At 49.7% G+C, this 15,166-nt stretch overlaps 1 protein-coding gene across 1 annotated transcript; it reads left to right on the top strand.

Moving 5' to 3' along the window:
- The first annotated feature begins 3,049 nt into the window (after window positions 1–3,049).
- Window positions 3,050–10,494, top strand: Trim72 (tripartite motif containing 72). Its single transcript, XM_005064324.4, has 7 exons — window positions 3,050–3,482; window positions 3,903–4,299; window positions 7,015–7,110; window positions 7,196–7,426; window positions 7,860–7,882; window positions 8,735–8,853; window positions 9,840–10,494. Exons 2-7 carry the CDS (start codon window positions 3,910–3,912, stop codon window positions 10,412–10,414), a joined length of 1,434 nt encoding a protein of 477 aa, XP_005064381.1. The 5' UTR covers window positions 3,050–3,482; window positions 3,903–3,909; the 3' UTR covers window positions 10,415–10,494.
- The last annotated feature ends 4,672 nt before the right edge of the window (window positions 10,495–15,166 follow it).

Here is a 15,166-nt window from a genome sequence, read left to right as displayed (position 1 = left end):
CCAGCACTTAGGTAGTGGAGGCAGGAGGACCAGGAGTTCAAGGCCAGTCTCTGGTCTGTAGAGAGTTTGAGGGCAGCTTGGGCTGCGTGACACACTGTCTCAAAGAGCTAAACAAAACACAACAACAACAAAAGAAGCCAAAACTGAAAATTAAAAACAAAAGAAAAAACCTCAAATAATTCTGCTATACTTCATTTGCTTACTTATACACAGGGTCTTGCTGCAGTCCTGATGTCCTGGAACTTATGGTCTTCCTGCCTTTCCCTTCTGAGTGCCGGATTACGGATGACCACCAGAGCCGGCTTTTTTGCTATAATTTTTTTTGGTTTTTGAGACAGGGTTTCTCTGTGTAGCCCTGGCTCTCCTGGAACTCAGAGATTCACATGCCTCTGCCTCCCGAGTGCTGGGATTAAAGGTGTGTGCTACAGCTGCTTGGTTCTCTTTAATATATGTATATATTATCTTTAATATATTGTGGAATATTATTTTAACTGTGTAGAGGTGTGTTACATTTGTTTCTGCTGCCTTTGTTAATGATGCAAAGATGTGTTACACTTGTTTTATTAAGCAAAATTAGCCTGGGGGTCAGGGGGCTGAGTTAGGCCTAGTGGACAGGAAGTAGTAGGAAGACCTACGTGTAGAAGGGGTCCTTTTGTGGGGACTGAGCAGAAAGATGGCCTTTTTTTCAGGAGACTCAAGCAAGGAAAGAAGGTTAGTTACTTGCTATTCAGACTCTCTGAGCCAGCAGGATTTCTCCTCAAACCTTGAATCCTGAGTTCTATAGAAAGAGAGATTTAGACAAAGTTTAAATTTAGCAGCTGTGACAGAGCCACTGAAGAGTTGCAATAGCCAGTTAGGACAGCAATTGCTTAAGGTGTAGTAGCCACTGTATTGAGTGCAAAACCATATAGGTGCCCAGTGTGGGGCTCCATAATGTAGTTAGTTTGTTTTTTTACTCTTTAGGAACCTACTGTCCATCTCCCAAATAAATACACAGAGACTTATTCTTACTTAGCTTGGCTTGATTCTTGCCAACTTTTCTTAAATTATCCTATTTCTCTTTCACTACATTTTGTCATTGGTGTTTTTTACCTTTCTTTATTCTATATGTCTTTCTTTCCTTTTTACTCTGTGGCTGGCATTCTTCTCTCCTCCTTTTCTAGCTCCTTGAATTCCTCCTCGAATTTCTCTCGAGCCTAGATTTCTCCTCCTATTTATTCTCTCTGCCTGAAAGCCCTGTCCATTTCTCTCTCCAGCCTAGCTATTGGCTGTTCATCTACAAGACCAATCGGGTTTTATTTTTTATTTATTTATTTATTTATTTATTTATTTATTACAGGGTTTCTTTGTAGCTTTGGGGCCTGTCCTGGAACTCATTTTGTAGACCAGTTCAAGGCTGGCCTTGAACTCAATGAGATTCACCTGCCTCTGCCTCCAGTGCTGGGCTTAAAGGTGTGTGCCACCACTGCCCTGCTTCCAATCAGGTATTTTAAACAGGCAAAGTAACACAGCTTTATAGAGTCAAATGCAACATAAAAGAATGCAACACATCTTTGCATCACTAAACAAATGTCCACAGCAGAAACAATGTAACACATCTTAAACTAATGCTCCACAACATCTTGATCCTCTTGCCTCAGCTTCTCAGGCATAGTCACCCCATACCAGCCTCTTTTTTGTTTTAGATTTATTTACTTATTATGTGTACAGTGTTCTGCCTGCATATATGCCTGTACAACAGAAGAGGGCAGCAGATCTCATTATAGATGGTTGTGAGCCACCGTGTGGTTTCTGGGAATTGAAATCAAGACTTCTGGAAGAGCAGCCAGTGCTCTTAACCTCTGAGCCTCCACCCCCAACCTCTTGCTCTAAATATTTTTTTTTTTGGTTTTTTGTGACAGGGTTTCTCTGTGGCTTTGGAAGCTGTCCTGGAACTCGCTTGGTAGTCCAGGCTGGTCTCGAACTCACAGAGATCCGCCTGCCTCTGCCTCCGGAGTGCTGGGATTAAAGGTGTGCGCCACCAACGCCCGGCTCTAATTATTTTTTTAAAATGGTTTAAAATTTATTTTATTTTATGTATATGGGTGTTTTGCCTGTATGTATGTTTATGTGCATTTTGTGCCTGGTGCCCACCGAGGTCAGAAGAGGGTGTATAGATGGTGGTGAGCCACCAAGTAGGTGCTGGGAACAGAACCCAGGTCCTCTGGAGGAGCAGACAGTGCTCTTAACCATTGAGCCAAATCCCCCTAGCCCAGCACTTTAAATTTAAAGACAGTGAGAGAATATTGTATCGTTACTATAGGGCAGCACGATGACACTCAGGAATTAAAAAGCCTAGGAGCTTGTTGACATTGAGAGAAGATCTGAGGAGAAAAGGACAAGAGTCTTACAATGTCTGGGGTTGAAAGAACTTTCTAGGCAGGAGGGTGGCAAGAGCAAAGTCCTTGAGGAACAAGTGGGAGGGGAAAGACACCCAGGTGAGAGCAATGAACGGGGCCAGCAGGATATAAATTGTAGGCCATAAGGAAGACTTTGATTTTTTACTCTGATTGAAATTTATACTGACATTTGAAAGATAAGCATGTGAGTGAGAAACCGTGGTGCTCCTGGAACAGGCCCCAGCTCTGAGCTGCAGCTCTGGCTTCAGTTCATTCAAATAACTACCTGTCATTCCTTCTTCAAGCATTTGGGAAGGAAATACCCTCACCTTAGCTATGGAAGATGAAAACTTTTCAGGGTTTAGGGATATCCTGCCTTCTGTCAGTGTTATTGATAGTGTGGTTTGATAAATGGCCAACTTGGGAAATGAGTAGGTTAATTAACTGCAGACAAAAAGAAGGAAGCAGCTGGGTGGTGGTGGCTGGTGGCGCACGCCTTTAATCCCAGCATTTGAGAGGCAGAAGCAGGTGGATCTCTGAGTTCGAGGCCAACTTGGTCTACAGAGAGAGTTCTAGGACAGGCTCCAAAGCTACACAGAGTAACCCCTGTCTCAAAAAACAACTAAGCAAGCAAGCAAACAAACAAACAAAAAGAAAAAAGAAAAAGAAGGAAGGAGGCCAGAGAGTGTGGAAGTGAGAGCTGTCTTCTGTGTGTGTCTCCTGTTTCCCCGCTGATTTTAAGTGCTACCCCAGCCTGAGGAGAGGGCATGGATGGGTCAGGACAGGTGGCCTGGGCATGAGATGTCTGCCTGTTGACGACTCACGCTTCACTTTTAGAACAGTTTCCAGAAGTGGTGGGAGGGAACGGGCAGGGCAGCTAAATATAGTTCTTGGGCCACTGCACTATGTGGGAGGGTCTGTCCTCTGCTCAGTGTGTGCTGGTCACCGGTTTAGTCCACCCACTGCCATCTGGCTCTGAGTGTCCTTGCCTGGAGCCTGCTGCTTGCCGTCTCTGGACACAGCTTGGATCACCCTGCTGTTAGGCCTACCCTTGACTGGTCCTCCTGGGAATCTTTTTTTGGCCTGAGTTCTCCCACCAGATCTGTGAGTGCGGTGGGCCTGGAGATGTGGGAAGAGGGTCGGGCTGGCTATGCTAGAGAGGTCAGTGGGGAGGACAGTTGGGGAGGGGGTTCTGGATAATTCCAGAGGAGCTGGGACCCAGATCTAGATCAGAGGCTGAAGCCTGGGCTAAATCGGGAGCAAGGAGAATGGACCGGGTCATGTCTAGAAGCTGGGGTTGATAAAGGCCCAATTGGATCACATTTGTTTTTATCTGGGCTGAGAATGGCAATAAACACTGCTTTTGGGATGACACTAAAATCCCCTTTGTCCATTGGCCATAACCAGAGTCTTTTCCAGTATGGGATATAAGGTAGTTAGTCATAGGCTGCGGGACCACAGACCCAGTGTGCGGTTGAGCAGGAATTCGGTCTTTGGGTATCTCTGACAGACTCCTCTTCCCAGGCTCACCATGTCGGCTGCACCAGGCCTCCTGCGCCAGGAACTGTCCTGCCCACTGTGCCTGATGCTGTTCGATGCGCCAGTGACCGCTGAGTGCGGCCATAGTTTCTGCCGTGCCTGCCTGGGCCGCGTTGCAGGCGAGCCTGCCACTGATGGCACAGTGCCCTGTCCCTGCTGCCAGGCACCTACGAGACCTCAAGCGCTCAGCACTAATTTGCAGCTGGCACGTCTTGTGGAGAGTCTGGCCCAAGTACCCCAAGGCCACTGCGAGGAACACCTGGATCCACTGAGCATCTACTGCGAGCAAGATAGCACGCTTGTGTGTGGTGTGTGTGCCTCGCTCGGTTCTCACCGTGGCCACCGTCTTCTGCCTGCCGCTGAAGCCCACGCACGCCTCAAGGTGAGGGACCCAGCAGGGGTCGGGGTGGCACTGGTCGACTAGAGCGGGGTCTGACCATGGGAAGACCGACCGACCGCTGCGGTGATTTGCTTTATGAGCTTCAGGGGATAGATAGGCATCCGGACTGCTAAAGTAGGGTGGGCGGGACTTGGTGGCCAGGGGAGGTGGCCAAAAGGCCACAGGAGCCTTTTAGCTGAGCAGAGCCCACAGGAACCCGTTGGGAGCCTCGTGCAGAATAGTGCTTGCCTGACTGAAGTCCTCCAGCAAGCCTAGAAAGCCCAATGGGGATCTGACGAAACCGTGGTGTGCCTGGCAGGTTGCCTGCCGCCCACGCGCTCTTGGGTGAATTGGATGGAACTGCTAGATTGGCATGTTTGCGGGGTGGAGTACCTGGTAAGACTAGTGACAGCACGTTAAAGGTGAGACCAGGAGCCCCCAACCCGGCTGTCCAGTTGCGTACTGTGCATGACAGAGGTCCACTCATCCCTGAAGCTGCTAAACTTGTGTGAGCCTGACGTTCCAGAGTGATGTGGGAAGGGCAAGGCACATCTATCTGGTCGAGGCTCACGGTGGGTAGGTAGTACCGAGACGCCAGTTCAGGCTGTTGTTCTAGTTGGAGCTATAATACAGCCCTTACACAGTCTTGCTCTCCGGAGGTTGCACCAGGAAAAATATCCAATTATAGTTTAACAAACATGTCAGGTATACAAGCTCCTTAAGGCCATGCATATCACAAATTACATGCATGCAGATACTAGCAGATATGTGCCCATTTGGTCCAGAGAAGTCTGCTATTAAGCATTTATTAGGCTGTGAAAAAGCGAACCGATGCAGAGGTCCCGGGAGGAGGTAGGGTCTGGAGTGGTCTTTCTTCAGTCTGGTGAAGCTGCTGCCATTGCCTTCCATTGCCCCAGAGGCATTGCTTTTCTCCCGTTTTAAAAGATTTACTTTTTTATTATGTATACAGTATTCTTACTTGTATGCCACCATGCATCAAGAAGAGGGCACAGATCTCATTACAGATGGTTGTGAGCCACCATGTGGTTGCTGGGAATTGAACTCAGGACCTCTGGAAGAGCAGTCAGTGCTCTTAACCTCTGAGTCATCTCTCCAGCCCTTCTGGGAACTTTTAAAGGGCAGATGTGGAGCTCCAGGCTCAGTGACCTGCATCAGCCCAGCCCTAAGCCTTAGGAGGTCTGAAGAAGGAGACCCTAGAAAAGAGACAAAGGAGGAAGACGGAAGGCTCTGGGACGTGATGCCTGGAGTTTAGGCAAGTCAGAGGGCTTGGGTCAGGGATGCGCTTTGCAGACTCAGAGTGGTTTTCTGAGTTTCTCAGTATTGGGGGCTCACACTGCACCTCGAAGCTGTGCCGCCCATTCCTGCATACCCACGTTCCGCAGCATGGTTGCTGTGGGGTTGGCACTGTAGTCCTTGAAGTAGAAGGCGACGGGCCTGTTGGTGAGTTTGGTGGCATCCAGTGGCCCAAGTTCCTCTCCCCTCCCAGGATGTGTTGACTGTCCTCAGGAGCGCCACCAGCTTCAAGCTTGATCTTCTTCAGCCAGCCACCAGGCTCTCCAGATGACACTTGCTTGCCAAGGCTCAGCCCCTCGAACCTCTGGCTGCAGGCACCCAAAGCAATCAGGCTGGCCTCAGGAGAGGACACCTGAGGCAGAGACTTATCTGGCGGCTAGCCGGGAGTGTTTGGTTCAGTCCCATGGCTTCCTCTGGGGGAGCATTCCTGAGCAGACACCGCCCATCTTCAGTTTCCCCACGGGAGGTGTCACTTAGTTGAAGCAGGCAGGTGTCTGTTCCCATTCTGCAGAGGAGGAAACTGAGGAAACGGATGGGAGTAAGGGCGGTGAGAAGGCAGTGGTGACTGTGGCAAGGACCTTTTTAAAAATTTTTTAAAGATTTATTTATGTATATGAGTGCTCTATCTGCACGCATACCTGCACACCAGAAGAGGGCACCAGATCTCATTACAATGGTTGTTAGTGTGGCAGGGAGCTTTAAAAGCTCTTCCGTGTTTGTGCTTCAGGGGTCCCTAACCAGCCCGCGGGGTTCAGCTGACTCATAGCAGGTATGCACATTGCATTTTCTGTTCTCAGGGCCCACCGGATGTAAGGAGGCTGACTAGGGCACCAGGCTCTCTGGGCCTGGATTTTCCAGTAAGGGAGGAAACCCAGGAAGGAATGATTGGACCCCTCCTCCTCCCTCCTCCCCCTCTTTCCCTTTCTTTCTCCTCCCCTTCCCCTTCCTTCTTTACTTCTCCTCTGAGACAAGGTATTATTGGGTAGCTCAGGCTGACCTCAAATTTGTGATCCTCCTGCCTCAGTCCTCCGAGTGCTGGGGCTACAGAATGCACTATCGCGCCCAGTTTCATTTCTTCTTTCACACAGCCCCACTCATGCTGTGTGCCCCGTGCTATACTTATAGGCTGCTGGTGACCTTGGGTTTGGATCCTTGCAAGGACCTAGGCCGGGGTTAGCGGCTTGGGGCTGGGGGTGGGGAAAGTAAGGTCAGCGGGGAGTTAAGAAAATAGACCACGGCGATGGGCAGGCAAAGGTACTAGGAGGAAGTGTGGTCAGGCCCGGAGGCATGCAAATGGACTGGAGACTGAGCAGAGGCTGGAGAAGGAGCTGGCTTTGACATCCAGATAAGGGGGCTGTTGTTTTGGGGTGGTACTCCTAGTATCTCTTTTATCCTGTCCCGTAGACACAGCTTCCACAACAGAGACTACAGCTGCAGGAGGCATGCATGCGGAAGGAGAAAAGTGTGGCCGTGCTGGAGCATCAGCTGGCGGAGGTGGAGGTGAGGGGCTGAGGGTGGCAGAGCCTTGGGACTGTAGCACCAGGCCTGGGAACCCTGGGCAAGAATCTTCTCATCCCTATCTCAGGAGACAGTGCGGCACTTCCGGGGAGCTGTAGGGGAGCAGCTGGGGAAGATGCGGGTGTTCCTGGCTGCCCTAGAAAGTTCCTTGGACCGTGAAGCAGAGAGAGTTCGGGGTGAGGCTGGGGTCGCCTTGCGGCGGGAGCTGTCGAGCCTGAACTCTTACCTGGAGCAACTGCGGCAGATGGAGAAGGTGCTGGAGGAGGTGGCTGACAAGCCACAGACAGAGTTCCTTATGGTGAGCACTGCACGTCTGCCCCTCCCTGCCTCCTGGCCGTGGCTCAGGTTCCAGAGACTCAGCCTCTTGTCATATGGGGACCCCGAAGCCCATAGAAGTGAAGGGATAAGCTAGGACTTCATGTCAGAGTTGGGTCTCCGGTTATATGGTGCATAAGTGTCTAAATGGAACCATTCATGTCCTAAGTGGTATAGGCTTGTATGTCTACTAGGACAGTCTTGTAACAGGTGGAAGTATGTCTCTGGGATAAGGAAGGGCACCTTTTTATGCTCACATAAAAGTTAATACCCAAGAGTGGCTTTGAGTCCCGGGTCCTTTTGGCTTTCCTGATCTTTCTGACCCCACACGCATCCTTGGCTGTCTGCTTCACGGTTAGAACTCCCAGAGTCCCTCCTCCCTGCTTTATCTCCACTCTTGTTTTCTCTTTCTCCAGAAACACTGCCTGGTGACCAGCAGGTGAGAAGCTGTGCCTTTCTCTTGCTGAACTTGCTTACACCAGTCTTCCAGGGACACCCTCTGCTAAAAACGTGCTTCTCACTTCGCTCAGCTAGTGACCATTTCTGTGCACTTTGTGTTGAACACAGAAATGAAACAGCCTCGGTCCTTACTCCTGGGGACCGCATATACTGGTGCCATAGATGTGAACAGGCACAGGTATCATTTCAGGATTGCTGGGAGGGAAAAGGGAAGCCAAAGGAGACTTCCCAGAAGAACGGACATTGAAGTTGGATCCTGGAGGAATGGACAGGAGTTGGGGAAATAACATTGCACATGCGGGCTGGCCTTGAACTCACAAAGTAGGCAGGCAGACCTGGAACTAATGATCTTTTTTATTTTTTTGCTTGCTTGTTTTTTGGTTTTTGAGACAGGGTTTCTCTGTATTGTTTTGGAGGCTATCCTGGAACTCGCTCTGTAGACCAGGCTGGTCTCGAACTCACAGAGATCTGCCTGCCTCTGCCTCCTGAGTGCTGGGATTAAAGGCGTGCACCACCAATACCCGGTGGGAACTAATGATTTTAGCCTCTCAAATGCTAGAATTATTGGCATGGATCACCATGGCAGGCTTAAGATTTCAGAGAGTACATTTATATTCAATTGTACCTTATATATTCACATTGTACAGTTGTCGTCTTCATCCACTTCCAGAGTTTTTTCCATATTCCCAAACAGAAATTTCAGGGCAACAGTTTATGGCAGGGGTGTGATGTGGGGATATTGAAAGCCCCTCTCCCATAGCCTGTGTCCTCTTGTCCCTGGAGTAGTTCCTTTTGCCCCCAGCCCCCAACCTCTCTACCCTTCTGTACCCAGGCTGCAGAAGATCCTGTCGGAGTCACCACCACCTGCAAGGCTGGATATCCAGCTGCCTGTCATTTCAGATGACTTCAAATTCCAGGTGTGGAGGAAGATGTTCCGGGCGCTGATGCCAGGTACTCAGAGGGGTGGCTCTGGGTTTGTGGAGCTGTAGGGGAGGGAGGCCCAAGGCACAGAGAGCGGCCTCTCAACCCCACCTCAGAAAGCCATGGAAGAAGATATTCTTTGCTTTTTAGATTCCTCCTTGGAGCCTGGAGTTTATAGTGGTAAATGACAAAGGAGAACACCCAGCTGACCCCAGGAGTGCTGCTGTGGCAGGGTCTGAGCCACTGACTGTGTGGTCCTTGGCCAGTTCTTGTCCTTCTCTGACTGTAGAGATGAAGGTTCCTGCTGGCTGGGACAGGTTTTGGCAGAGTTCCTGGGACTCTGGGCACAATACTGCATCTGACACTGCCTCTGGGAACCTTAGGCTGGGATTCAAGAGCTCAGCTCAGCTTCCTCTCTTAGGAGCTAACATTTCCAGGTGCCCATAGGACACACACACACACACACACACACACACACACACACACACACACACACACACACACACACACACACACACACACACACAGCTTTCCAGCCTTTACTGCCTCTGGTCGAGGTGGGGTGAGAATGAAAATAACTCTGGTTTATTCAAGACTCTTAAAAACAATATATATAAAACATGTGAATGCTGCCTTCATGTTCACCTGCAGGCCAGAAGAGGGCATCAGATCCCATTATAGAGGGTAGTGAGCTACCATTTGGTTGCTGGAAATTGAACTCAGGATCTCTGGAAGAGCAGCCAGTGATCTTAACCTCTGTGCCCTGGTTTATTAAAAACTTTTAAGGCTCAGAGGTTATATCAAGACAGACAGAACCGGGCTTCCTGGCTCCTGTTCTGGGTCTTGGGCGTTTTTTGTGGGCTTCAGAAAACACCACTCATTTGGTATTCCCCAGTCCTGCCCACCACGTGTCTCACTGAGCAAACGTGGGGAGGGTGAGAGGGGTCTAAGGTCCCTAACTTGGCTGGGATCAGGAAGGCTCCGCAGAGCCAGCCTGACCATTGTCTGTTCGGCAGCGCTGGAGGAACTGACTTTTGATCCCAGCTCTGCGCACCCGAGCCTGGTCGTGTCCTCGTCTGGTCGCCGCGTGGAGTGCTCGGAGCAGAAGGCGCCGCCAGCGGGAGAAGACGCGTGCCAGTTCGACAAGGCGGTGGCCGTGGTGGCTCAGCAGCTGCTGTCCCAGGGCGAGCACTACTGGGAGGTTGAGGTGGGCGACAAGCCGCGCTGGGCTCTGGGAGTGATGGCGGCTGACGCTCCCCGCCGTGGCCGGCTGCACGCGGTGCCGTCCCAGGGCCTGTGGCTGCTCGGCCTGCGCGATGGCAAGGTCCTGGAGGCGCACGTGGAGGCCAAGGAGCCGCGGGCACTGCGCACCACCGAGAGGCGCCCGGCGCGCATCGGCCTCTACCTGAGCTTCGCCGATGGTGTACTAGCTTTCTATGATGCGAGCGACGCCGACGCGCTTGCACCCCTCTTTTCCTTCCACGAGCGCCTGCCGGGGCCGGTGTACCCTTTCTTTGACGTGTGCTGGCACGACAAGGGCAAGAACTCTCAGCCGCTGCTGCTCGTGGGGCCTGACAGTGAGCAGGCCTGAGCTCCGACAATGGGGAGGAGACCTGGTCCTGAAGGCGGTGGGAGGGTTTAGCTCACCTTTGTCAGGCCTGGAGTGGGATGGGTTGGGTGGGTTTCTAGGGCTGAAGACTAGGCTGAGGGGTGGCTAGGGAGGGGGTGTTTGTCTCACAGGGTTCAGAGAAGTACACAGGTTGGGATGGTCAGGGGACCGATGGTGAGGGATAGAGGGATAGGGCCATTAGTCAGAATAGTGAGGACATCTGAGTTTAGGTCTAGAGTTCCAGGAGGAAGCTGAGGTTGAGGGAGGTTGGGGAGAGGGCGGGATTTAGTGGAGGATCTTGGGAAGTCTGAGGAACGATGGTCCCTTCAGCTCTGCAACCCATTTCTGAAGGACCCTCCTCCTCAAGGCTGCAGATTCCTCTTACCTGACAGGTTTTCAGTTAGTGCTGAAATCTAACTGCCTTCTCAAAACCCCCAACAATCCTGACGGAGTACAGGAGCATTACTGCAATCCCAGCACTCAGGAGGCTGAGGCAGGAGGATGGAAAGCTATAGGTGAAAGTTTCTGTTCAGCCTGATCCCACCTCCTTCAGTCCCAAATAAATACACAGAGGCTTATATTGTAAACCACTTGGCCTATAGCTCAGGCTTCTTATTGGCTAGCTCTCTCTGAATTATTAGCCCATTTCTAATAATCTCTGTGTTTCCACATGGACTTGGCTTACTGGAGGTGCCCAGGTCTCTTGCCTCCTCAGCAGCTACATGGTGTCTTCCCTGGAGACTCACTCTCTGCATTCCTCTTCCCAGAATTCTCCTTGTCTGGTAGCTCTGCCTATACATCCTGCCTGGCTACTGGCCAATCAGCATTTATTCATCAACCAATAAGAGAAACATATATTCACAGCATACAGAAGGACAGAAACCAACAGGACTCTGTCACAGACAAATGTCTACAAAACAGTGACTTGATAGAACATTGCTGTCTTTCCATTGTAGTAGATCTGGGGGAGGTCAAAGAAGGCTTCTTGAAGCTAGAGGGATGCCTCAGTGGTTAAGAACACTTGCTGCTGGGCTGGAGAGATGGCTTGGAGGTTAAGAGCACTGGTTGCTCTTCCAGAGGTCCTGAGTTCAATCCCAGAAACCACATGATGGTCACAACCATCCATAATGAGATCTGGTGCCCTCTTCTGGCCTGTGGGGATACATGCAGACAGAACACTATACATAATAAATAAATTAATCTTAAAAAACAAAACAAACAAACAAACAAAACCCTTGCTGCTCAAGAGCATTGAGGTTCAGTTCCCAGCACCGACACTCTGGCTCACAATACTCCAATCACAATGAATCTGATGGACTCTTCTGGACTCTGTGGGCACTTGTGGTACTCAGACATATGTGCAGGCAAAACACTCATACATGTTAAAAAATTAAAAAAAAGATTGCCTCTATATCTCTATCTCTATTTCTGTCTCTCTTTGGAGACAAGGTTTTACTGTGTGGCCCAGGCCAGACTAGAATTCACTGCATGGCTCAGTTAAGCTTCAGATTCTTGACTCTCTCTCAGCCTCTGGAGTGTTGGGTTTTCAGGTGCATGTCGCCATGCCCAGTGGCAATGATGGCTGCTTCTTACAAGTTTCTAAGTAGTTCTGTAGCTGCTGGTCACCTGGGAGCACACTGTGACTAATCAGCTGTAAGTGTTGACAGTGGCATACGTCTAAATACACTTCCTGGTTCAACTGACGTTTAAAATCTGCCTGACCTAGAGGGGAGAGGGAAGAAAGAGAAACAACCTTCTCCCTTGCCTCTAGAATATGCTACTGTTTGGACATTGAGGAAATCTGCCATGTTTCTCACCAAGAGAAAGAGCCTAGCATTGTCTCCCTGTGGGTCCTGCTGCTGGCTTTCTCTGGGACTGCCAGAACGGGCTCCTTCCTGCCTTCCTGATGGCTCATACTTTCTTGGATTTTTTTTCCCCCTCAAGGCAGGGTTTCTCTTTGTAGTCCTGGCTTGTCTGACCTCATATTAAGAGATCCACCTGCCTCTGTTGGGATTAAAGGCATTACCACCACACCTGGCTACTTTCTTGGATTTAAAAAACAATGTGTGTAGCCGGCGGTAGTGGCTCATGCGTTTACAGCCTGGTCTACAAGACTAGTTCCAGGAAAGCCTCCAAAGCCACAGAGTAACCATGTGTGGAAAAACCAAAACGACCCCCAAAACCAAAAAACAATGTGTATGTGCGTGCATGTGCATTCGTGGCTTCAAGTGCACGAACCCGGGAGAGCAAGCGAGCAAGTGTCTGTGGAAGGCAGACGTTGATGTGGGCTGTCCTCTTTGATTCTTCCCCACTTTCTGTATTGAGGCAGGGTCTCCTGCTGAGCCCAGCCAGCGCTTGTCAGTTTGGCTAGTCTAGTGGGACAGCTCACTTCGGGATCCCGAGCTCTCAGCCTCCTTCCCCTTACCACACAGCCTGCTTTCTGCACACATCTGCTTTGAGATGGAATGAAGAAAGGCTGATTTACCAACGGTCTCGGATGTCGCAGCTCGGGTGTGAGTTCACTCTGGTCTGTCGAAAGAAGACTCAGAGACACTTTTTTGGGAGGGTTTCTCTGTGACCCAGAGACACTTTAAGATTGAATTTAGCTTTTCACAGCTGCTGGGATCCCCAGTCTTGATGAACTCAAGCCTTTCCCTACGCCCAGGGCGTTTTTATTTTTCTCAGTGTTCACACTTTAGCCAGTTGATTGTCATATGCTCAGAACAACTTGAATGAGGCTTCCGAAAATACAATGTCAAGTGTGAAGTCTCCATCAGGTACCAATTTTCCCGGTTTCCTGAACCAAGTTTTGTGCAGGCTTTTGTATTCTTGGGAAAGTTCCAAACAAAGTTCACTTAGGAGGACAAAAGGTATCTGGTCAACAAAGGATGGAGCTGAGTCAGGTGTGGCCCCCTTGGGGTTAGGACTAGTTGCTATCACTCCAGCGCCAGGGTAGCGGGATCCTGCTTCAACCAACTGTGCTACGTTCTTTAAGTACCAAGGCTTTGCAGGATGTTACCCCTGGAGGGCTCCATATGCCACCTGCTTCCACAAAAACTTTCTGTGCAGAATGCCAGGCTGCAACTCCACCTTGGTTGGTGATACTGAGCACCAAGACTACAAGTTCTCCTCACCCTGGAGGAGCAGACCAGACCAGGAGCTCTGTCCAGTGCACTGTCTGTCCTGGGCCCCAGGAGACCTGCATAGGCATTGTTCGCCTTTTCTTGATTTCTACCTCAAATTGGGCAAAAGAGCTGTGGGTCGAATCCCCACAGCCCACTTCCCACTTTCCTTCCTTGCATGTGGCCTTCACCAGAAGCTGAGTGAGGCTGGCACCAGGCTCTTGGACCTCCAGAACTGTGAGCTATGGAAACCTGTTCTCTATACATTGCCAAGATCCAGGTATTCTGTTATGGCAGCAGGGATGGTCTAACATAAGTACTTCTCCATGGGAAAGCTAGGAGCCCAGGGTGACTGGCTGCTGAGACATTTCCTATGCCTTCTGATGTCTTTTCATAGCACAGCAATAAATCCACATGTGCCATGTTTAAGTTGGAAAACAAAAGCTGAGAGCTTCTGGGTCAATGCTTTTGCTTTTATTATTATTTATTTAATGTACATGGGTTTTTTTTTGTCTGCTTGTATATCTGCATACCAAAAGAGGGCATTGAATCCCATGTGACTTCAGATTGTAGACAGTTATGAGCCACCATGTGGATGGTGGAAATGGAACTCAGGACCTCTGGAAGAGCAGCCAGTGCTCTTAACCCCTGATCCCTCTCTCCAGTCCAGTGCTTTTGTATTTAATGGCTAATTTATGTCACAGAACTGGGCCTCACAACAACTAAAGCTCTACCAGGTTCTGTGGCATCTTATGCTGGGGTTCTAGAACCCTCTGGGTGTAAATGAAATAAAGTCAACTTAAAAATATTTTACTTTGTAGTGGTGGCACATGCCTTTAATCTCAGCACTTGGGAGGCAGAGGCAGGTGAATCTCTATGAGTTCAAGGCCAGCCTGGTCTACAGAGTGAGTTTCAGGACACCTGGGTCTACATAGAGAAACCCTGTCTCAAAATAACATTTTAAATTTGTTTTTAACTCTGTGTGTGTTTGTGTGTGTGTGTGTTTGTACGCACATAAGTACGTACACACGAGTGCGGTGTCTTTGGAGGTCAGAGGAGGGTGTTGGATCCCCTGGAACAGGAGTTACAGGTGGTTATGGGAGCTGCTCAATGGGGGTTCAAACCCCAGTCTTTGGCAAGATGAGTATGTGTTGAGCCAGCTCTCCAGCCCCTAAAATGAGCTGGAAGGACCTGAGTTCACAGGGGTGTGATTTTGGGTTGGTGTGACTAGAACATCTGACAGAAACAGCTTAAGGGAGGAAAAATTTGTTTCATCTCATCTCCCTGATTCCCTCCTCCTTCCTGTCCACCTCTTACCTTCTGTTCCTTTTGTCGCCTTTCTACCTTCATGTAACACATAGTCTATTATTCTGGGACTTCCTTGAAAGTCTTCCTCTTCTATGTTTGGCTTTCTAGTTTTATGACCCTTGCACACACACACACACACACACACACACACAGGAGAGTGTATATATGTATGTGTGTATGCATACAAATTAAAAGTTAGGATCCACATATGAGATGGAGTGTAAAATGCTTTTCTGTTTGTGTTATTTTAATTTTCTGCTGAAAGTCATGTCACTAATGGGACAAGCATTCAGAACACAAGCCT

The sequence above is a fragment of the Mesocricetus auratus genome, unplaced genomic scaffold (genome assembly GCF_017639785.1).
Source record: "Mesocricetus auratus isolate SY011 unplaced genomic scaffold, BCM_Maur_2.0 Super-Scaffold_4256, whole genome shotgun sequence".
In the NCBI taxonomy this organism is placed as follows: Eukaryota; Metazoa; Chordata; class Mammalia; order Rodentia; family Cricetidae; genus Mesocricetus; species Mesocricetus auratus.
The sequence above is the reverse complement of the archived record's forward strand: the minus strand, read 5'-3'. Positions and strand labels throughout refer to the sequence as shown.